A 27412-nucleotide genomic window follows, 5' to 3' on the forward strand; every position below is an offset into this window, starting at 1 on the left:
ACACACACCATCTACTGTTAAACACACCATCTACTGTTCACACACACCACACGTTACAACACACACCATCACGTTACAACACACACCATCTACTGTTACAACACACACCATCTACTGTTACAACACACACCATCTACTGTTACAACACACACATCTACTTTACACACACCATCTACTGTTACACACACACCATCTACTGTTACAACACACACCATCTACTGTTACAACACACACCATCTACTGTTACAACACACACCATCTACTGTTACAACACACACCATCTACTGTTACAACACACACCATCTACTGTTACACCACACACCATCTACTGTTACACACACACCATCTACTGTTACACACACACCATCTACTGTTACACACACACACCATCTACTGTTACACACACATCTACTGTTAACACACACCATCTACTGTTACAACACACACCATCTACTGTTACACACACACCATCTACTGTTACAACACACACCATCTACTGTTACACACACACCATCTACTGTTACAACACACACCATCTACTGTTACACACACACCATCTACTGTTACAACACACACCATCTACTGTTACAACACACACCATCTACTGTTACACACACACACCATCTACTGTTACAACACACACCATCTACTGTTACACACACACCATCACTGTTACAACACACACCATCTACTGTTACAACACACACCATCTACTGTACACACACACCATCACTGTTACAACACACACCATCACTGTTACAACACACACCATCTACTGTTACACACACACCATCCACTGTTACACACACACTATCTACTACACACACCATCTATGTTACAACACACACCATCTACTGTTACAACACACACCATCTACTGTTACACACACACCATCTACGTTCACACACACCATCTACTGTTACACACACACCATCTACTGTTACACACACACCATCTACTGTTACACACACACCATATGACACACACACCATCTACTGTTACAACACACACCATCTACTGTTACACACACACCATCTACTGTTACACACACACCATCTAGTACAACACACACCATCTACTGTTACACACACACCATCTACTGTTACAAACACACCATCTACTGTTACAACACACCATCTACTGTTACACACACCATCTACTGTTACACACACACACCATCTACTGTTACACACACACCATCTACTGTTACACACACACCATCTACTGTTACAACACACACCATCTACTGTTACAACACACACCATCTACTGTTAAACACACCATCTACTGTTACACACACACAATCTACTGTTACAACACACACCATCTACTGTTACACACACACCATCTACTGTTACACACACACCATCTACTGTTACAACACACACCATCTACTGTTACAACACACACCATCTACTGTTACACACACCATCTACTGTTACAACACACACCATCTACTGTTACAACACACACCATCTACTGTTACACACACACCATCTACTGTTACACACACACCATCTACTGTTACAACACACACCATCTACTGTTACACACACCATCTACTGTTACACACACACCATCTACTGTTACACACACACCATCTACTGTTACAACACACACCATCTACTGTTACAACACACACCATCTACTGTTACACACACACACCATCTACTGTTACACACACCATCACTGTTACACACACCATCTACTGTTACAACACACACCATCTACTGTTACACACACACCATCTACTGTTACAACACACACCATCTACTGTTACACACACACCATCTACTGTTACAACACACACCATCTACTGTTACACACACACATCTACTGTTACAACACACACCATCTACTGTTACAATACACACCATCTACTGTTAACACACACCATCACTGTTACAACACACACCATCTACTGTTACACACACACCATCCACTGTTACAACACACACCATCTACTGTTACACACACACCATCTACTGTTACACACACACCATCTACTGTTACACACACACCATCTACTGTTACACACACACCATCTACTGTTACACACACACACCATCTACTGTTACACACACAACATCTACTGTTACACACACACCATCTACTGTTACAACACACACCATCTACTGTTACAACACACACCATCTACTGTTACACACACACCATCTACTGTTACAACACACATCTACTGTTACAACACACACCATCTACTGTTACAACACACACCATCTACTGTTACACACACACCATCTACTGTTACAACACACACCATTCTACTGTTAACACACAATCACACACACACCATCCACTGTTACACAACACCATCTACTGTTACAACACACACCATCTACTGTTACACACAACACACACACACCATCTACTGTTAAAACACACCATCTACTGTTACACACACACCATCTACTGTTACACACACACCATCTACTGTTACACACACACCATCTACTGTTACACACACACCATCTACTGTACACACACACCATCTATGTTACAACACACACCATCTACTGTTACACACACACCATCTACTGTTAAACACACACACACCATCTACTGTTAACACACACACCATCTACTGTTACAACACACACCATCTACTGTTACAACACACACCATCTATGTTACAACACACACACTACCATCATGTTACAACACACACCATCTACTGTTACAACACACACCATCTACTGTTACACACACACCATCTACTGTTACACACACACCATCTACTGTTACAACACACACCATCTACTGTTACACACACCATCTACTGTTACACACACACCATCTACTGTTACAACACACACCATCTACTGTTACACACACCATCTACTGTTACACACACACCATCTACTGTTACAACACACACCATCTACTGTTACAACACACCATCTACTGTTACAACACACACCATCTACTGTTACACACACACCATCTACTGTTACAACACACACCATCTACTGTTACAACACACACCATCTATGTTACAACAACACCATCTACTGTTACAACACACACCATCTACTGTTACACACACACCATCTACTGTTACAACACACACCATCTACTGTTACAACACACACCATCTACTGTTACAACACACACCATCTACTGTTACAACACACACCATCTACTGTTAACACACACACCATCTACTGTTACAACACACACCATCTACTGTTAAACACACACCATCTACTGTTACACACACACCATCTACTGTTACAACACACACCATCTACTGTTACAACACACACCATCTACTGTTACACACACACCATCTACTGTTACAACACACACCATCTACTGTTAACACACACCATCTACGTTACAACACACACCATCTACTGTTACAACACACACCATCTACTGTTACAACACACACCATCTACTGTTACACCACACACCATCTACTGTTACAACACACACCATCTACTGTTACAACACACACCATCTACTGTTACACACACACCATCTACTGTTACAACACACACCATCTACTGTTACAACACACACCATCTACTGTTACAACACACACCATCTACTGTTACACACACACCATCTACTGTTACAACACACACCATCTACTGTTACAACACACACACCATCTACTGTTACACACACACCATCTACTGTTACAACACACACCATCTACTGTTACAACACACACCATCTACTGTTACAACACACCATCTACTGTTACAACACACACCATCTACTGTTACACACACCATCTACTGTTACACACACCATCTACTGTTACAACACACACCATCTACTGTTACAACACACACCATCACTGTTACACACACACCATCTACTGTTACACACACACCATCTACTGTTACAACACACACCATCTACTGTTAGCACACACACCATCTACTGTTACAACACACACCATCTACTGTTACAACACACACCACTACTGTTACACACACACCATCTACTGTTACAACACACACCATCTACTGTTACAACACACCATCTACTGTTACAACACACACCATCTACTGTTACAACACACACCATCTACTGTTACACACACACCATCTACTGTTACACACACACCATCTACTGTTACAACACACACCATCTACTGTTACACACACACACCATCTACTGTTACACACACACCATCTACTGTTACACACACACCATCTATGTTAAACACACACCATCTACTGTTACAACACACACCATCTACTGTTACAACACACACCATCTACTGTTACAACACACACCATCACTGTTACAACACACACATCTACTGTTACAACACACACCATCTACTGTTACAACACAACCATCTACTGTTACAACACACACCATCTACTGTTACACACACCATCTATGTTACACACACACCATCACTGTTACAACACACACCATCTACTGTTAAACACACACCATCTACTGTTACAACACACACCATCTACTGTTACACACACACCATCTACTGTTACACACACACCATCTACTGTTACAACACACACCATCTACTGTTACAACACACACCATCTACTGTTAACACACACCATCTACTGTTACACACACACCATCTACTGTTACAACACACACCACTACTGTTACAACACACACCATCTACTGTTACACACACACCATCTACTGTTACACACACACCATCTACTGTTACAACACACACCATCTACTGTTACAACACACACCATCTACTGTTACAACACACACTATCTACGTTACACACACACCATCACTGTTACACACACACCATCACTGTTAACAACACACACCATCTACTGTTACACACACACCACACGTAAACACACCATCTACTGTTACAACACACACCATCTACGTTACACACACACACCATCTACTGTTACAACACACACCATCTACTGTTACAACACACACCATCACTGTTAAACACACACCATCTACTGTTACACACACACCATCTACTGTTACAACACACACCATCTACTGTTACAACACACACCATCTACTGTTACAACACACACCATCTACTGTTACACACACACACCATCTACTGTTACACACACACCATCTACTGTTACACACACACCATCTACTGTTACAACACACACCATCTACTGTTACAACACACACCATCTACTGTTACAAACACACACCATCTACTGTTACACACACACCATCTACTGTTACAACACACACCATCTACTGTTACAACACACACCATCTACTGTTACAACACACACCATCTACTGTTACAACACACACCATCTACTGTTAACACACACCATCTACTGTTACAACAACACCATCTACTGTTACAACACACACCATCTACTGTTACACACACACCATCTACTGTTACACACACACCATCTACTGTTACACACACACCATCTACTGTTACACCACACACCATCTACTGTTACAACACACACCATCTACTGTTACAACACACACCATCTACTGTTACACACACACCATCTACTGTTACAACACACACCATCTACTGTTACAACACACACCATCTACTGTTACAACACACACCATCTACTGTTACACACACACCATCTACTGTTACACACACACCATCTACTGTTACAACACACACCATCTACTGTTACAACACACACCATCTACTGTTACAACACACACCATCTACTGTTACAACACATAATCACTGTTACACACACACCATCTACTGTTACAACACACACCATCTACTGTTACAACACACACCATCTACTGTTACAACACACACCATCTACTGTTACAACACACACCATCTACTGTTACAACACACACCATCTACTGTTAACACACACCATCTACTGTTACAACACACACCATCTACTGTTACAACACACACCATCTACTGTTACAACACACACCATACTGTTACAACACACCCATCTACTGTTACAACACACACCATCTACTGTTACAACACACACCATCTACTGTTACAACACACACCATCTACTGTTACACACACACCATCTACTGTTACACACACCATCTACTGTTACAACACACACCATCTACTGTTACAACACACACCATCTACTGTTACAACACACCATCTATGTTACACACACACCATCTACTGTTACAACACACACCATCTACTGTTACAACACACACCATCTACTGTTACAACACACACCATCTACTGTTACACACACACACCATCTACTGTTACAACACACACAATCTACTGTTACACACCACACCATCTACTGTTACACACACACCATCTACTGTTACACACACACCATCTACTGTTACAACACACACCATCACTGTTACACACACACCATCCACTGTTACAACACACACCATCTATGTTACACACACACCATCTACTGTTACAACACACACCATCTACTGTTACACACACACCATCTACTGTTACAACACACACCATCTACTGTTACAACACACACCATCTACTGTTACAACACACACCATCTACTGTTACAACACACACCATCTACTGTTACACACACACCATCTACTGTTACAACACACACCATCTACTGTTACACACACACACCATCTACTGTTACACACACACCATCTACTGTTACACACACACCATCTACTGTTACAACACACACCATCTACTGTTACAACACACACCATCTACTGTTACAACACACCATCTACTGTTACAACACACACCATCTACTGTTACAACACACACCATCTACTGTTACACACACACCATCTACTGTTACAAAACACACCATCTACTGTTACACACACACCATCTACTGTTACACACACACATCTACTGTTACAACACACACCATCTACTGTTACAACACACACCATCTACTGTTACAACACACACCATCTACTGTTACAACACACACCATCTACTGTTACAAAACACACACCATCTACTGTTAATACACACCATCTACTGTTACAACACACACCATCTACTGTTACAAACACACACCATCTACTGTTACACACACACCATCTACTGTTACACACACACCATCTACTGTTACAACACACACCATCTACTGTTACACACACACCATCTACTGTTACAACACACACCATCACTGTTACACACACACCATCTACTGTTACAACACACACCATCTACTGTTACACACACACCATCTACTGTTACAACACACACCATCACTGTTACACACACACCATCTACTGTTACAACACACACCATCTACTGTTACAACACACACCATCTACTGTTACACACACACACACACACCATCTACTGTTACACACACACCATCTACTGTTACACACACACACACACACACCATCTACTGTTACACACACACCATCTACTGTTACACACACACCATCTACTGTTACACACACACCATCTACTGTTACACACACACCATCTACTGTTACACACACCATCTACTGTTACACACACCATCTACTGTTACAACACACACCATCTACTGTTACAACACACACCATCTACTGTTACACACACACCATCTACTGTTACAACACACACCATCTACTGTTACAACACACCATCTACTGTTACACACACACCATCTACTGTTACACCACACACACCATCTACTGTTACACACACACCATCTACTGTTACAACACACACCATCTACTGTTACACACACACCATCTACTGTTACAACACACACCATCTACTGTTACAACACACACCATCTACTGTTACAACACACACCATCTACTGTTACACACACCATCTACTGTTACACACACACACCATCTACTGTTACAACACACACCATCTACTGTTACACACACACCATCTACTGTTACACACACACCATCTACTGTTACACACACACACACACACACACCATCTACTGTTACACACACCATCTACTGTTACAACACACACCATCTACTGTTACAACACACACCATCTACTGTTACAACACACACCATCTACTGTTACAACACACACCATCTACTGTTACAACACACACACATCTACTGTTACAACACACACCATCTACTGTTACAACACACACCATCTACTGTTACAACACACACTCATCTACTGTTACACACACACCATCTACTGTTACAACACACACCATCTACTGTTACACACACACCATCTACTGTTACACACACACCATCTACTGTTACACACACACCATCTACTGTTACAACACACACCATCTACTGTTACAACACACACCATCTACTGTTACAACACACACCATCTACTGTTACAACACACACCATCTACTGTTACAACACACACCATCTACTGTTACACACACACCATCTACTGTTACAACACACACCATCTATTGTTACAAACACACACCATCTACTGTTACAACACACACCATCTACTGTTACAACACACACCATCTACTGTTACACACACACCATCTACTGTTACACACACACCATCTACTGTTACAACACACACCATCTACTGTTACAACACACCATCTACTGTTACAACACACACCATCTACTGTTACACACACCATCTACTGTTACACACACCATCTACTGTTACACACACCATCTACTGTTACACACACCATCTACTGTTACAACACACACCATCTACTGTTACAACACACACCATCTACTGTTACACACACACCATCTACTGTTACACACACACCATCTACTGTTACACACACACACCATCTACTGTTACACACACACCATCTACTGTTACACACACACCATCTACTGTTACACACACACCATCTACTGTTACACCACACACCATCTACTGTTACACCACACACCATCTACTGTTACAACACACACCATCTACTGTTACAACACACACCATCTACTGTTACACACACACCATCTACTGTTACAACACACACCATCTACTGTTACACACACCATCTACTGTTACAACACACACCATCTACTGTTACACACACCATCTACTGTTACAACACACTGTTACAACACACACCATCTACTGTTACAACACACACCATCTACTGTTACACACACCATCTACTGTTACACACACACCATCTACTGTTACACACACACCATCTACTGTTACAACACACACCATCTACTGTTACAACACACACCATCTACTGTTACAACACACACCATCTACTGTTACACACACACGTTATACATACACCATCTACTGTTACAACACACACCATCTACTGTTACACACACACCATCTACTGTTACAAACACACCATCTACTGTTACAACACACACCATCTACTGTTACAACACACACCATCTACTGTTACAACACACACATCTACTGTTACACCACACACCATCTACTGTTACAACACACACCATCTACTGTTACAACACACACCATCTACTGTTACAACACACTGTTACACCACACACCATCTACTGTTACAACACACACCATCTACTGTTACAACACACACCATCTACTGTTACAACACAGTTACACCACACATCTACTGTTACAACACACACCATCTACTGTTACACACACACCATCTACTGTTACACACACACCATCTACTGTTACACACACACCATCTACTGTTACACACACACACACCATCTACTGTTACACACACACCATCTACTGTTACACACACCATCTACTGTTACAAACACACCATCTACTGTTACACACACCATCTACTGTTACAAACACCATCTACTGTTACACACACCATCTACTGTTACACACACACACACACACACCATCTACTGTTACAACACACACCATCTACTGTTACACACACACCATCTACTGTTACACACACACCATCTACTGTTACACACACACCATCTACTGTTACACACACCATCTACTGTTACACACACACCATCTACTGTTACACACACACCATCTACTGTTACACACACACCATCTACTGTTACACACACCATCTACTGTTACACACACCATCTACTGTTACAACACACACCATCTACTGTTACAACACACCATCTACTGTTACAATACACACCATCTACTGTTACACACACACCATCTACTGTTACACACACACCATCTACTGTTACACACACACCATCTACTGTTACACACACCATCTACTGTTACACACACACCATCTACTGTTACACACACACCATCTACTGTTACAACACACACCATCTACTGTTACACACACCATCTACTGTTACAACACACCATCTACTGTTACACACACCATCTACTGTTACACACACACCATCTACTGTTACACACACACCATCTACTGTTACAACACACACCATCTACTGTTACACACACACACCATCTACTGTTACAACACACACCATCTACTGTTACACACACACCATCTACTGTTACACACACCATCTACTGTTACACACACACCATCTACTGTTACACACACACCATCTACTGTTACAACACACACCATCTACTGTTACACACACACCATCTACTGTTACACACACACACCATCTACTGTTACACACACACCATCTACTGTTACACACACACCATCTACTGTTACAACACACACCATCTACTGTTACACACACACCATCTACTGTTACAACACACACCATCTACTGTTACAACACACACCATCTACTGTTACAACACACACCATCTACTGTTACACACACCATCTACTGTTACACACACCATCTACTGTTACACACACCATCTACTGTTACACACACCATCTACTGTTACAACACACACCATCTACTGTTACAACACACACCATCTACTGTTACACACACACCATCTACTGTTACAACACACACCATCTACTGTTACACACCATGTTACCACACACCATCTACTGTTACACACACACCATCTACTGTACACACACACCATCTACTGTTACAACACACACCATCTACTGTTACACACACACCATCTACTGTTACAACACACACCATCTACTGTTACAACACACCATCTACTGTTACACACACACCATCTACTGTTACAACACACCATCTACTGTTACAACACACACCATCTACTGTTACACACACCATCTACTGTTACAACACACTGTTACAACACACACCATCTACTGTTACAACACACACCATCTACTGTTACACACACCATCTACTGTTACACACACACCATCTACTGTTACACACACACCATCTACTGTTACAACACACACCATCTACTGTTACAACACACACCATCTACTGTTACAACACACACCATCTACTGTTACACACACACCATCTACTGTTACAACACACACCATCTACTGTTACAACACACACCATCTACTGTTACACACACACCATCTACTGTTACACACACACCATCTACTGTTACAACACACACCATCTACTGTTACAACACACACCATCTACTGTTACAACACACACCATCTACTGTTACACACACACCATCTACTGTTACACCACACACCATCTACTGTTACAACACACACCATCTACTGTTACAACACACACCATCTACTGTTACAACACACTGTTACACCACACACCATCTACTGTTACAACACACACCATCTACTGTTACAACACACACCATCTACTGTTACAACACACTGTTACACCACACACCATCTACTGTTACAACACACACCATCTACTGTTACACACACACACCATCTACTGTTACACACACACCATCTACTGTTACACCACACACCATCTACTGTTACACACACACACACACACCATCTACTGTTACACACACACCATCTACTGTTACACACACACCATCTACTGTTACAAACACACCATCTACTGTTACACACACCATCTACTGTTACAACACAAACCATCTACTGTTACACACACACACACACACCATCTACTGTTACACACACCATCTACTGTTACAACACAAACCATCTAATGTTACAACACACACCATCTACTGTTACACACACACCATCTACTGTTCACACACACACACACCATCTACTGTTACACACACCATCTACTGTTACACACACACCATCTACTGTTACAACACACACCATCTACTGTTACACACACCATCTACTGTTACACACACCATCTACTGTTACACACACCATCTACTGTTACAACACACACCATCTACTGTTACAACACACCATCTACTGTTACAACACACACCATCTACTGTTACACACACCATCTACTGTTACAACACACACCATCTACTGTTACACACACACCATCTACTGTTACACACACACCATCTACTGTTACACACACCATCTACTGTTACAACACACACCATCTACTGTTACACACACACCATCTACTGTTACAACACACACCATCTACTGTTACACACACACCATCTACTGTTACACACACACACCATCTACTGTTACACACACACCATCTACTGTTACACACACACTCTACTGTTACACACACACCATCTACTGTTACACACACACCATACTACTGTTACACACACACACCATCTACTGTTACAACACACACACCATCTACTGTTACACACACACCATCTACTGTTACACACACACCATCTACTGTTACAACACACACCATCTACTGTTACACACACCATCTACTGTTACACACACACACCATCTACTGTTACACACACACCATCTACTGTTACACACACACACCATCTACTGTTACACACACACACCATCTACTGTTACACACACACACCATCTACTGTTACACACACACCATCTACTGTTACAACACACACACCATCTACTGTTACACACACACCATCTACTGTTACAACACACACCATCTACTGTTACACACACACCATCTACTGTTACACACACACCATCTACTGTTACAACACACACCATCTACTGTTACACACACACCATCTACTGTTACAACACACACCATCTACTGTTACACACACCATCTACTGTTACACACACACCATCTACTGTTACACACACCATCTACTGTTACACACACACCATCTACTGTTACACACACACACCATCTACTGTTACACACACACACCATCTACTGTTACACACACCATCTACTGTTACACACACACCATCTACTGTTACACACACACCATCTACTGTTACACACACCATCTACTGTTACACACACACCATCTACTGTTACACACACCATCTACTGTTACACACACACACCATCTACTGTTACACACACACCATCTACTGTTACAACACACACCATCTACTGTTACACACACACCATCTACTGTTACAACACACACCATCTACTGTTACAACACACACCATCTACTGTTACAACACACCATCTACTGTTACAACACACACCATCTACTGTTACACACACACACCATCTACTGTTACACACACACCATCTACTGTTACACACACACCATCTACTGTTACACACACACCATCTACTGTTACAACACACACCATCTACTGTTACACACACACCATCTACTGTTACAACACACACCATCTACTGTTACACACACACCATCTACTGTTACACACACACCATCTACTGTTACAACACACACCATCTACTGTTACACACACACCATCTACTGTTACAACACACACCATCTACTGTTACACACACACCATCTACTGTTACACACACCATCTACTGTTACACACACACACATCTACTGTTACACACACACCATCTACTGTTACACACACACCATCTACTGTTACAACACACACCATCTACTGTTACAACACACCATCTACTGTTACACACACACACCATCTACTGTTACACACACACCATCTACTGTTACAACACACACCACTACTGTTACACACACCATCTACTGTTACACACACACACCATCTACTGTTACAACACACACCATCTACTGTTACACACACACACCATCTACTGTTACACACACACCATCTACTGTTACACACACACCATCTACTGTTACACACACACATACCACACTGTTACACACACCATCTACTGTTACAACACACACCATCTACTGTTACAACACACACCATCTACTGTTACAACACACACCATCTACTGTTACACACACACACCATCTACTGTTACACACACACCATCTACTGTTACAACACACACCATCTACTGTTACACACACCATCTACTGTTACACACACACCATCTACTGTTCACACACACCATCTACTGTTACAACACACACCATCTACTGTTACACACACACCATCTACTGTTACACACACACCATCTACTGTTACACACACACACCATCTACTGTTACAACACACACCATCTACTGTTACAACACACTGTTACACACACACCATCTACTGTTACAACACACACCATCTACTGTTACAACACACTGTTACAACACACACCATCTACTGTTACAACACACACCATCTACTGTTACAACACACACACTATCTACTGTTACACACACACCATCTACTGTTACAACACACACCATCTACTGTTACACACACCATCTACTGTTACCAACACACACACCATCTACTGTTACAACACACACCATCTACTGTTACACACACACCATCTACTGTTACAACACACTGTTACACATACCATCTACTGTTACAACACACACCATCTACTGTTACACACACACACCATCTACTGTTACACACACACCATCTACTGTTACAACACACACCATCTACTGTTACACACACCATCTACTGTTACAACACACACCATCTACTGTTACACACACACCATCTACTGTTACAACACACACCATCTACTGTTACAACACACACCATCTACTGTTACAACACACACCATCTACTGTTACACACACACCATCTACTGTTACACACACCATCTACTGTTACAACACACACCATCTACTGTTACAACACACCATCTACTGTTACAACACACACAATCTACTGTTACACACACACACCATCTACTGTTACAACACACACAATCTACTGTTACACACACACACCATCTACTGTTACACACACACACCATCTACTGTTACAACACACACCATCTACTGTTACAACAAACCATCTACTGTTACAACACACACAATCTACTGTTACACACACACACCATCTACTGTTACAACACACACCATCTACTGTTACAACACACACCATCTACTGTTACACACACACCATCTACTGTTACACACACACCATCTACTGTTACACACACACACCATCTACTGTTACACACACACCATCTACTGTTACACACACACCATCTACTGTTACACACACACACCATCTACTGTTACACACACACCATCTACTGTTACAACACACACCATCTACTGTTACACCACACACCATCTACTGTTACACACACACCATCTACTGTTACAACACACACCATCTACTGTTACACACACACCATCTACTGTTACACACACACCATCTACTGTTACAACACACACCATCTACTGTTACACCACACACCATCTACTGTTACAACACACACCATCTACTGTTACACACACCATCTACTGTTACACACACACCATCTACTGTTACAACACACACCATCTACTGTTACACACACACCATCTACTGTTACAACACACCATCTACTGTTACAACACACACCATCTACTGTTACACACACACACCATCTACTGTTACACACACACCATCTACTGTTACAACACACACCATCTACTGTTACAACACACACCATCTACTGTTACACACACACACCATCTACTGTTACACACACACCATCTACTGTTACACACACACCATCTACTGTTACAACACACACACCATCTACTGTTACAACACACACCATCTACTGTTACAACACACACAATCTACTGTTACACACACACACCATCTACTGTTACAACACACACCATCTACTGTTACAACACACCATCTACTGTTACAACACACACAATCTACTGTTACACACACACACCATCTACTGTTACAACACACACCATCTACTGTTACAACACACCATCTACTGTTACACACACACCATCTACTGTTACAACACACACCATCTACTGTTACACACACACCATCTACTGTTACACACACCATCTACTGTTACAACACACACCATCTACTGTTACACACACACACCATCTACTGTTACAACACACACCATCTACTGTTACACACACACCATCTACTGTTACAACACACACCATCTACTGTTACAACACACACCATCTACTGTTACAACACACACCATCTACTGTTACACACACACCATCTACTGTTACACACACACCATCTACTGTTACACACACACCATCTACTGTTACACACACACCATCTACTGTTACACACACACCATCTACTGTTACACACACACACCATCTACTGTTACAACACACACCATCTACTGTTACAACACACACCATCTACTGTTACACACACACACCATCTACTGTTACACACACACACCATCTACTGTTACACACACACACCATCTACTGTTACAACACACACCATCTACTGTTACACCACACACCATCTACTGTTACAACACACACCATCTACTGTTACACACACACCATCTACTGTTACAACACACACACACACCATCTACTGTTACACACACACCATCTACTGTTACAACACACACCATCTACTGTTACAACACACACCATCTACTGTTACAACACACCATCTACTGTTACAACACACACACCATCTACTGTTACACACACACCATCTACTGTTACACACACACACCATCTACTGTTACAACACACACCATCTACTGTTACACCACACACCATCTACTGTTACACACACACACCATCTACTGTTACACACACACCATCTACTGTTACACACACACACCATCTACTGTTACAACACACCATCTACTGTTACAACACACACCATCTACTGTTACAACACACACCATCTACTGTTACACACACACCATCTACTGTTACAACACACACACCATCTACTGTTACAACACACACCATCTACTGTTACAACACACACCATCTACTGTTACACACACACCATCTACTGTTACAACACACACACCATCTACTGTTACAACACACACCATCTACTGTTACAACACACACCATCTACTGTTACACACACACCATCTACTGTTACACACACACCATCTACTGTTACACACACACCATCTACTGTTACAACACACACCATCTACTGTTACAACACACACCATCTACTGTTACAACACACACCATCTACTGTTACAACACACACCATCTACTGTTACACACACACCATCTACTGTTACACACACACCGTCTACTGTTACAACACACACCATCTACTGTTACACCACACACCATCTACTGTTACACACACACCATCTACTGTTACAACACACACCATCTACTGTTACACCACACACCATCTACTGTTACAACACACACACACACCATCTACTGTTACACACACACCATCTACTGTTACAACACACACCATCTACTGTTACAACACACACCATCTACTGTTACAACACACCATCTACTGTTACAACACACACACCATCTACTGTTACACACACACCATCTACTGTTACAACACACCATCTACTGTTACACACACACCATCTACTGTTACAACACACCATCTACTGTTACACACACACCATCTACTGTTACAACACACACACCATCTACTGTTACAACACACCATCTACTGTTACAACACACACCATCTACTGTTACAACACACACCATCTACTGTTACACACACACCATCTACTGTTACAACACACACACACACCATCTACTGTTACACACACACCATCTACTGTTACAACACACACCATCTACTGTTACAACACACACCATCTACTGTTACAACACACCATCTACTGTTACACACACACACCATCTACTGTTACAACACACACCATCTACTGTTACACACACACCATCTACTGTTACAACACACACCATCTACTGTTACAACACACACCATCTACTGTTACAACACACCATCTACTGTTACACACACACCATCTACTGTTACAACACACACACCATCTACTGTTACACACACACCATCTACTGTTACACACACCATCTACTGTTACAACACACACCATCTACTGTTACACACACACCATCTACTGTTACACACACCATCTACTGTTACACACACACCATCTACTGTTACACACACACCATCTACTGTTACACACACCATCTACTGTTACAACACACACCATCTACTGTTACACACACAAACACCATCTACTGTTACACACACACACCATCTACTGTTACACACACACACCATCTACTGTTACACACACACCATCTACTGTTACAACACACACCATCTACTGTTACAACACACCATCTACTGTTACACACACACCATCTACTGTTACAACACACACACCATCTACTGTTACACACACACCATCTACTGTTACACACACACACCATCTACTGTTACAACACACTGTTACAACACACACCATCTACTGTTACACACACCATCTACTGTTACACACACACACCATCTACTGTTACACACACACACCATCTACTGTTACACACACACACCATCTACTGTTACACACACACACCATCTACTGTTACACACACCATCTACTGTTACAACACACACCATCTACTGTTACAACACACACCATCTACTGTTACAACACACACCATCTACTGTTACACACACACCATCTACTGTTACACACACACCATCTACTGTTACACACACACACCATCTACTGTTACAACACACACCATCTACTGTTACACACACACCATCTACTGTTACAACACACACCATCTACTGTTACAACACACACACCATCTACTGTTACACACACACACACACACACACACACACTTGTAATGTACATGCAGCCCGTCCCACACGTATGTACCTTGAGAGTGGTGAACTGGTAGGAGACGAGGCCTTTAAAAGCCACATGGATCCCACTCATCACATAGGCTGTCCTCTCCCAGAACTGGAGGAGGGTGGTCTGGAAAGAGGGTTAGGGTTAGGGTCTGGAAAGAGGGTTAGGGTTAGGGTTAGGGTCTGGAAAGAGGGTTAGGGTTAGGGTTAGGGTCTGGAAAGAGGGTTAGGGTTAGGGTTAGGGTCTGGAAAGAGGGTTAGGGTTAGGGTCTGGAAAGAGACGATCCTGCTTTAAAACACACATCGACCGCTACTATGAAAAGACACACACAGACCTGGTAGAACAGAGGGAGTGAGACAGACAGACAGACAGACCTGGTAGAACAGAGGGAGTGAGACAGACAGACAGACCTGGTAGAACAGAGGGAGTGAGACAGACAGACAGACAGACCTGGTAGAACAGAGGGAGTGAGACAGACAGACAGACCTGGTAGAACAGAGGGAGTGAGACAGACAGATAGACCTGGTAGAACAGAGGGAGTGAGACAGACAGACAGACCTGGTAGAACAGAGGGAGTGAGACAGACAGACAGACCTGGTAGAACAGAGGGAGTGAGACAGACAGACAGACCTGGTAGAACAGAGGGAGTGAGACAGACAGACAGACCTGGTAGAACAGAGGGAGTGAGACAGACAGACAGACCTGGTAGAACAGAGGGAGTGAGACAGACAGACAGACCTGGTAGAACAGAGGGAGTGAGACAGACCTGGTAGAACAGAGGGAGTGAGACAGACAGACAGACCTGGTAGAACAGAGGGAGTGAGACAGACAGACAGACCTGGTAGAACAGAGGGAGTGAGACAGACAGACAGACAGACCTGGTAGAACAGAGGGAGTGAGACAGACAGACAGACCTGGTAGAACAGAGGGAGTGAGACAGACAGACAGACAGACCTGGTAGAACAGAGGGAGTGAGACAGACAGACAGACCTGGTAGAACAGAGGGAGTGAGACAGACAGACAGACCTGGTAGAACAGAGGGAGTGAGACAGACAGACAGACCTGGTAGAACAGAGGGAGTGAGACAGACAGACAGACCTGGTAGAACAGAGGGAGTGAGACAGACAGACAGACCTGGTAGAACAGAGGGAGTGAGACAGACAGACAGACCTGGTAGAACAGAGGGAGTGAGACAGACAGATAGACCTGATAGAACAGAGGGAGTGAGACAGACAGACAGACCTGGTAGAACAGAGGGAGTGAGACAGACAGACAGACCTGGTAGAACAGAGGGAGTGAGACAGACAGACAGACCTGGTAGAACAGAGGGAGTGAGACAGACAGACAGACCTGGTAGAACAGAGGGAGTGAGACAGACAGACAGACCCGGTAGAACAGAGGGAGTGAGACAGACAGACAGACCTGGTAGAACAGAGGGAGTGAGACAGACAGACAGACCCGGTAGAACAGAGGGAGTGAGACAGACAGACAGACCTGGTAGAACAGAGAGAGTGAGACAGACAGACAGACCTGGTAGAACAGAGGGAGTGAGACAGACAGACAGACCCGGTAGAACAGAGGGAGTGAGACAGACAGACAGACCTGGTAGAACAGAGGGAGTGAGACAGACAGACAGACCTGGTATGTGCAGAGGGAGTGAGACAGACAGACAGACCTGGTAGAACAGAGGGAGTGAGACAGACAGACAGACCTGGTAGAACAGAGGGGAGTGAGACAGACAGACAGACCCGGTAGAACAGAGGGAGTGAGACAGACAGACAGACCTGGTAGAACAGAGGGAGTGAGACAGACAGACAGACCTGGTATGTGCAGAGGGAGTGAGACAGACAGACAGACCTGGTAGAACAGAGGGAGTGAGACAGACAGACAGACCTGGTAGAACAGAGGGAGTGAGACAGACAGACAGACCTGGTAGAACAGAGGGAGTGAGACAGACAGACAGACCTGGTAGAACAGAGGGAGTGAGACAGACAGACAGACCTGGTATGTGCAGAGGGAGTGAGACAGACAGACAGACCTGGTATGTGCAGAGGGAGTGAGACAGACAGACAGACCTGGTAGAACAGAGGGAGTGAGACAGACAGACAGACCTGGTAGAACAGAGGGAGTGAGACAGACAGACAGACCTGGTAGAACAGAGGGAGTGAGACAGACAGACAGACCTGGTATGTGCAGAGGGAGTGAGACAGACAGACAGACCTGGTAGAACAGAGGGAGTGAGACAGACAGACAGACCTGGTAGAACAGAGGGAGTGAGACAGACAGACAGACCTGGTAGAACAGAGGGAGTGAGACAGACAGACAGACCTGGTAGAACAGAGGGAGTGAGACAGACAGACAGACCTGGTAGAACAGAGGGAGTGAGACAGACAGACCTGGTATGTGCAGAGGGAGTGAGACAGACAGACCTGGTATGTGCAGAGGGAGTGAGACAGACAGACCTGGTATGTGCAGAGGGAGTGAGACAGACAGACCTGGTATGTGCAGAGGGAGTGAGACAGACAGACCTGGTATGTGCAGAGGGAGTGAGACAGACAGACCTGGTATGTACAGAGGGAGTGAGACAGACAGACCTGGTATGTGCAGAGGGAGTGAGACAGACAGACCTGGTATGTGCAGAGGGAGTGAGACAGCATGTTACAACGGGAGGCTCCCAGCATGTCAACCTTCTGACACACATCGTTCTTCAGCTTATCAAACTGCTCCTTCGACCCTCTGACCTGGGACTGTACCTGGAGGACCACACACAGGGTTAACACACACACACACACACACACACACACACACAGGGTTAACACACACACACACACACACACACACAGGGTTAACACACACACACACACACAGGGTTAACACACACACACACACACAGGGTTAACACACACACACACACACACACACACACACACACACACACACACACACAGGGTTAACACACACACACACACACACACACACACACACACACAGGGTTAACACACACACACACACACACACACACACACAGGGTTAACACACACACACACACACACAGACATACAAACACATTCAAACACTCACACACAAACACATACAAACACACACATTCAAACACACACACACATTCAAACACACACACACACACATTCAACCACACACACACTGCACCTGGTGGGCCACAGACACCGGGTTAACAGACACACACCTTGCGGAACTTCTCCAGCTGTTTATAGGTGTCAGGGTCCAGTTCCTGAGAGACATCCTTCATCCAGAGCAGCGCTCCACGGTATTCCGTCCTGGATTTCTCCATCCGGGTCACGGTCAGGAGCGTGTCAGCGATCGCACGCCGCCGGAACGTCTCCACTTCCTGCTCCATCCGCTGTAGGGGTGGGCACAGGGCCAGTCTGACACATAAACATTAGTATTAACATAGCAGATCCAGTATTAACTCTGGGGGTGGGCACAGGACCAGTCTGACACATAAACATTAGTATTAACATAGCAGATCCAGTATTAACTCTGGGGGGTGGGCACAGGACCAGTCTGACACATAAACATTAGTATTAACATAGCAGATCCAGTATTAACTCTGGGGGTGGGCACAGGACCAGTCTGACACATAAACATTAGTATTAACATAGCAGATCCAGTATTAACTCTGGGGGTGGGCACAGGACCAGTCTGACACATAAACATTAGTATTAACATAGCAGATCCAGTATTAACTCTGGGGGGTGGGCACAGGACCAGTCTGACACATAAACATTAGTATTAACATAGCAGATCCAGTATTAACTCTGGGGGTGGGCACAGGACCAGTCTGACACATAAACATTAGTATTAACATAGCAGATCCAGTATTAACTCTGGGGGTGGGCACAGGACCAGTCTGACACATAAACATTAGTATTAACATAGCAGATCCAGTATTAACTCTGGGGGGTGGGCACAGGACCAGTCCGACACATAAACATTAGTATTAACATAGCAGATCCAGTATTAACTCTGGGGGTGGGCACAGGACCAGTCTGACACATAAACATTAGTATTAACATAGCAGATCCAGTATTAACTCTGGGGTTGGGCACAGGACCAGTCTGACACATAAACATTAGTATTAACATAGCAGATCCAGTATTAACTCTGGGGGTGGGCACAGGACCAGTCCGACACATAAACATTAGTATTAACATAGCAGATCCAGTATTAACTCTGGGGGGGTGGGCACAGGACCAGTCTGACACATAAACATTAGTATTAACATAGCAGATCCAGTATTAACTCTGGGGGTGGGCACAGGACCAGTCCGACACATAAACATTAGTATTAACATAGCAGATCCAGTATTAACTCTGGGGGTGGGCACAGGACCAGTCTGATACATAAACATTAGTATTAACATAGCAGATCCAGTATTAACTCTGGGGGTGGGCACAGGACCAGTCTGATACATAAACATTAGTATTAACATAGCAGATCCAGTATTAACTCTGGGGGTGGGCACAGACCAGTCTGACACATAAACATTAGTATTAACATAGCAGATCCAGTATTAACTCTGGGGGGTGGGCACAGGACCAGTCTGATACATAAACATTAGTATTAACATAGCAGATCCAGTATTAACTCTGGGGGGTGGGCACAGGACCAGTCTGATACATAAACATTAGTATTAACATAGCAGATCCAGTATTAACTCTGGGGGTGGGCACAGGACCAGTCTGACACATAAACATTAGTATTAACATAGCAGATCCAGTATTAACTCTGGGGGTGGGCACAGGACCAGTCTGACACATAAACATTAGTATTAACATAGCAGATCCAGTATTAACTCTGGAGGGTGGGACAGGACCAGTCTGACACATAAACATTAGTATTAACATAGCAGATCCAGTATTAACTCTGGGGGTGGGCACAGGACCAGTCTGACACATAAACATTAGTATTAACATAGCAGATCCAGTATTAACTCTGGGGGTGGGCACAGGACCAGTCTGATACATAAACATTAGTATTAACATAGCAGATCCAGTATTAACTCTGGGGGTGGGCACAGGACCAGTCCGACACATAAACATTAGTATTAACATAGCAGATCCAGTATTAACTCTGGGGGGTGGGCACAGGACCAGTCTGACACATAAACATTAGTATTAACATAGCAGATCCAGTATTAACTCTGGGGGTGGGCACAGGACCAGTCTGACACATAAACATTAGTATTAACATAGCAGATCCAGTATTAACTCTGGGGGTGGGCACAGGACCAGTCTGATACATAAACATTAGTATTAACATAGCAGATCCAGTATTAACTCTGGGGGTGGGCACAGGACCAGTCTGATACATAAACATTAGTATTAACATAGCAGATCCAGTATTAACTCTGGGTGCGGGCACAGGGTTAGGGTTTGGCCCAGAGTTAGGGGTTAGGGGTGGTTCTGACCTCTGCTGGGCCGAGGAACACAGGGCCTTGCTGGGTTAGGGTTAGGGGTGGTTCTGACCTCTGCTGGGCCGAGGCACACAGGGCCTTGGGTTAGGGTTAGGGGTGGTTCTGACCTCTGCTTGGCCGAGGAACACAGGGCCTTGGGTTAGGGTTAGGGGTGGTTCTGACCTCTGCTTGGCCGAGGAACACAGGGCCTTGGGTTAGGGGTGGTTCTGACCTCTGCTTGGCCGAGGAACACAGGGCCTTGGGTTAGGGTTAGGGGTGGTTCTGACCTCTGCTTGGCCGAGGAACACAGGGCCTTGGGTTAGGGTTAGGGGTGGTTCTGACCTCTGCTTGGCCGAGGAACACAGGGCCTTGGGTTAGGGTTAGGGGTGGTTCTGACCTCTGCTGGGCCGAGGAACACAGGGCCTTGGGTTAGGGTTAGGGGTGGTTCTGACCTCTGCTTGGCCGAGGAACACAGGGCCTTGGGTTAGGGTTAGGGTGGTTCTGACCTCTGCTGGGCCGAGGAACACAGGGCCTTGAGTTAGGGTTAGGGGTGGTTCTGACCTCTGCTGGGCCGAGGAACACAGGGCCTTGGGTTAGGGGTTAGGGGTGGTTCTGACCTCTGCTTGGCCGAGGAACACAGGGCCTTGGGTTAGGGTTAGGGGTGGTTCTGACCTCTGCTGGGCCGAGGAACACAGGGCCTTGGGTTAGGGTTAGGGGTGGTTCTGACCTCTGCTTGGCCGAGGAACACAGGGCCTTGGGTTAGGGTTAGGGGTGGTTCTGACCTCTGCTTGGCCGAGGAACACAGGGCCTTGGGTTAGGGTTAGGGGTGGTTCTGACCTCTGCTGGGCCGAGGAACACAGGGCCTTGGGTTAGGGTTAGGGGTGGTTCTGACCTCTGCTTGGCCGAGGAACACAGGGCCTTGGGTTAGGGTTAGGGGTGGTTCTGACCTCTGCTGGGCCGAGGAACACAGGGCCTGGGTTAGGGGTTAGGGGTGGGTTGACCCCTGCTTGGCCGAGGAACAAGGTGGGTTAGGGTTAGGGGTGGTTCTGAACACTGCTAGGCCGAGAACACAGGGCTTGGGTTAGGGTTAGGGTGGTTCTGACCTCTGCTTGGCCGAGGAACACAGGGCCTTGGGTTAGGGTTAGGGGTGGTTCTGACCTCTGCTGGGCCGAGGAACACAGGGCCTTGGGTTAGGGTTAGGGGTGGTTCTGACCTCTGCTTGGCCGAGGAACACAGGGCCTTGGGTTAGGGGTTAGGGGTGGTTCTGACCTCTGCTGGGCCGAGGAACACAGGGCCTTGGGTTAGGGGTTAGGGGTGGTTCTGACCTCTGCTGGGCCGAGGAACACAGGGCCTTGGGTTAGGGGTTAGGGGTGGTTCTGACCTCTGCTGGGCCGAGGAACACAGGGCCTTGCTGGTTGCGTCCATCATGTTGCCAGCCTTGGTGCGGTCGTGTTCCGCCTGGACCCTCAGGAACATCCCCAACTCATTCTCCTCCTGAGACAGGTCTGGAAACAGGAATGTCATCAACCTCAACATAACCTCAACATAACCCTAACCCAACCTCAACAGAACCTAACCCTAACCCTCCTGAGACAGGTCTGGAAACAGGAATGTCATCAACCTCAACATAACCTCAACATAACCCAAGCTCAACATAACCCTAACCCAACCTCAACAGAACCTAACCCTAACCCTCCTGAGACAGGTCTGGAAACAGGAATGTCATCAACCTCAACATAACCTCAACATAACCCAACCTCAACATAACCCTAACCCTAACCCAACCTCAACATAACCTCAACATAACCCAACCTCAACAGAACCCAACCTCAACAGAACCCAACCTCAACATAACCCTAACCCAACCTCAACAGAACCTAACCCTAACCCTCCTGAGACAGGTCTGGAAACAGGAATGTCATCAACCTCAACATAACCTCAACATAACCCAACCTCAACATAACCCTAACCCAAACTCAACATAACCTCAACATAACCCAACCTCAACATAACCCAACCTCAACAGAACCCAACCTCAACATAACCCTAACCCAACCTCAACAGAACCTAACCCTAACCCTCCTGAGACAGGTCTGGAAACAGGAATGTCATCAACCTCAACATAACCTCAACATAACCCAACCTCAACATAACCCTAACCCTAACCCAACCTCAACATAACCTCAACATAACCCAACCTCAACATAACCCAACCTCAACAGAACCCAACCTCAACATAACCCTAACCCAACCTCAACAGAACCTAACCCTAACCCTCCTGAGACAGGTCTGGAACACAGGAATGTCATCAACCTCAACATAACCTCAACATAACCCTAACCCAACCTCAACATAACCCTAACCCTAACCCAACCTCAACATACCCTAACCCAACCTCAACATAACCCTAACCCAACATAACCCTAACCCAACCTCAACATAACCCTAACCCTAACCCAACCTCAACATACCCTAACCCAACCTCAACATAACCCTAACCCAACATAACCCTAACCCAACCTCAACATAACCCCAACCCTAACCCAACCTCAACATAACCTAACCCAACCTCAACATAACCCTAACCCAACCTCAACATAACCTAACCCTAACCCTCCTGAGACAGGTCTGAAACCCATAGGGAGGGAGAGTGGGGTTCTGAGTGAATAGAACAGTACGATCCTCTGTCTATTTCCTGGTCTGAAACACATAGGGAGGGAGAGTGGGGTTCTCAGTGAATAGAACAGTACGATCCTCTGTCCATTTCCTGGTCTGTCTTTAATCAAGTGGTAACCATAGTAAAAGGGGTCACTCACGTGTGATCCTCCGCTGGTATTTCTCAATCACCTTCAGCAGCTCAGTGCAGGAGGTCTGGACTGAGTGGAACAACTGGAGACAGACAGACAACAGGTTAGGGTTAGGGTAAAACATTATGTAATATACAGAGATACAACCAGCCAGTAACAGTGGGTCCAGACAGACATACAGACAGACAGAGAAAGAACAATCAGGTATCAACACTACAGTAGCTCTGTGTTTCAGTAGCACTCAGTAGCCTAGTTACTCTGAAACAACATCTCTCTCTGTCTCTGTTTCAGTAGCACTCAGTAGCCTAGTTACTCTGAAACAACATCTCTCTCTCCCTCTCTCTCTCTCCCTCCCTCTTTTCTGTCATCCAGCAGAAAACAAGTCACAGGAGATAGAAAGCCCATCTGTCTTGTGGTCATGGCAACATAA

At 44.5% G+C, this 27412-nt stretch overlaps 1 protein-coding gene across 1 annotated transcript in view; it reads right to left on the reverse strand.

Annotated features, from left to right (window-relative positions):
* LOC121561549 (islet cell autoantigen 1) overlaps positions 1–27064 on the reverse strand; it is a gene marked incomplete at its 5' end in the record, with an annotated part of 69460 nt that extends 42396 nt beyond the window's left edge. Inside the window, 5 exons of the mRNA XM_041874090.2 lie at positions 18769–18867; positions 21369–21494; positions 21947–22145; positions 25557–25680; positions 26992–27064. Of these exons, the coding sequence (XP_041730024.2) occupies positions 18769–18867; positions 21369–21494; positions 21947–22145; positions 25557–25680; positions 26992–27064 (621 nt within the window). The remainder of the gene's footprint in view (positions 1–18768; positions 18868–21368; positions 21495–21946; positions 22146–25556; positions 25681–26991) is intronic.
* Between the last annotated feature and the right edge of the window lie 348 nt (positions 27065–27412).

Source organism: Coregonus clupeaformis, unplaced genomic scaffold, assembly GCF_020615455.1.
Source record: "Coregonus clupeaformis isolate EN_2021a unplaced genomic scaffold, ASM2061545v1 scaf0675, whole genome shotgun sequence".
In the NCBI taxonomy this organism is placed as follows: Eukaryota; Metazoa; Chordata; class Actinopteri; order Salmoniformes; family Salmonidae; genus Coregonus; species Coregonus clupeaformis.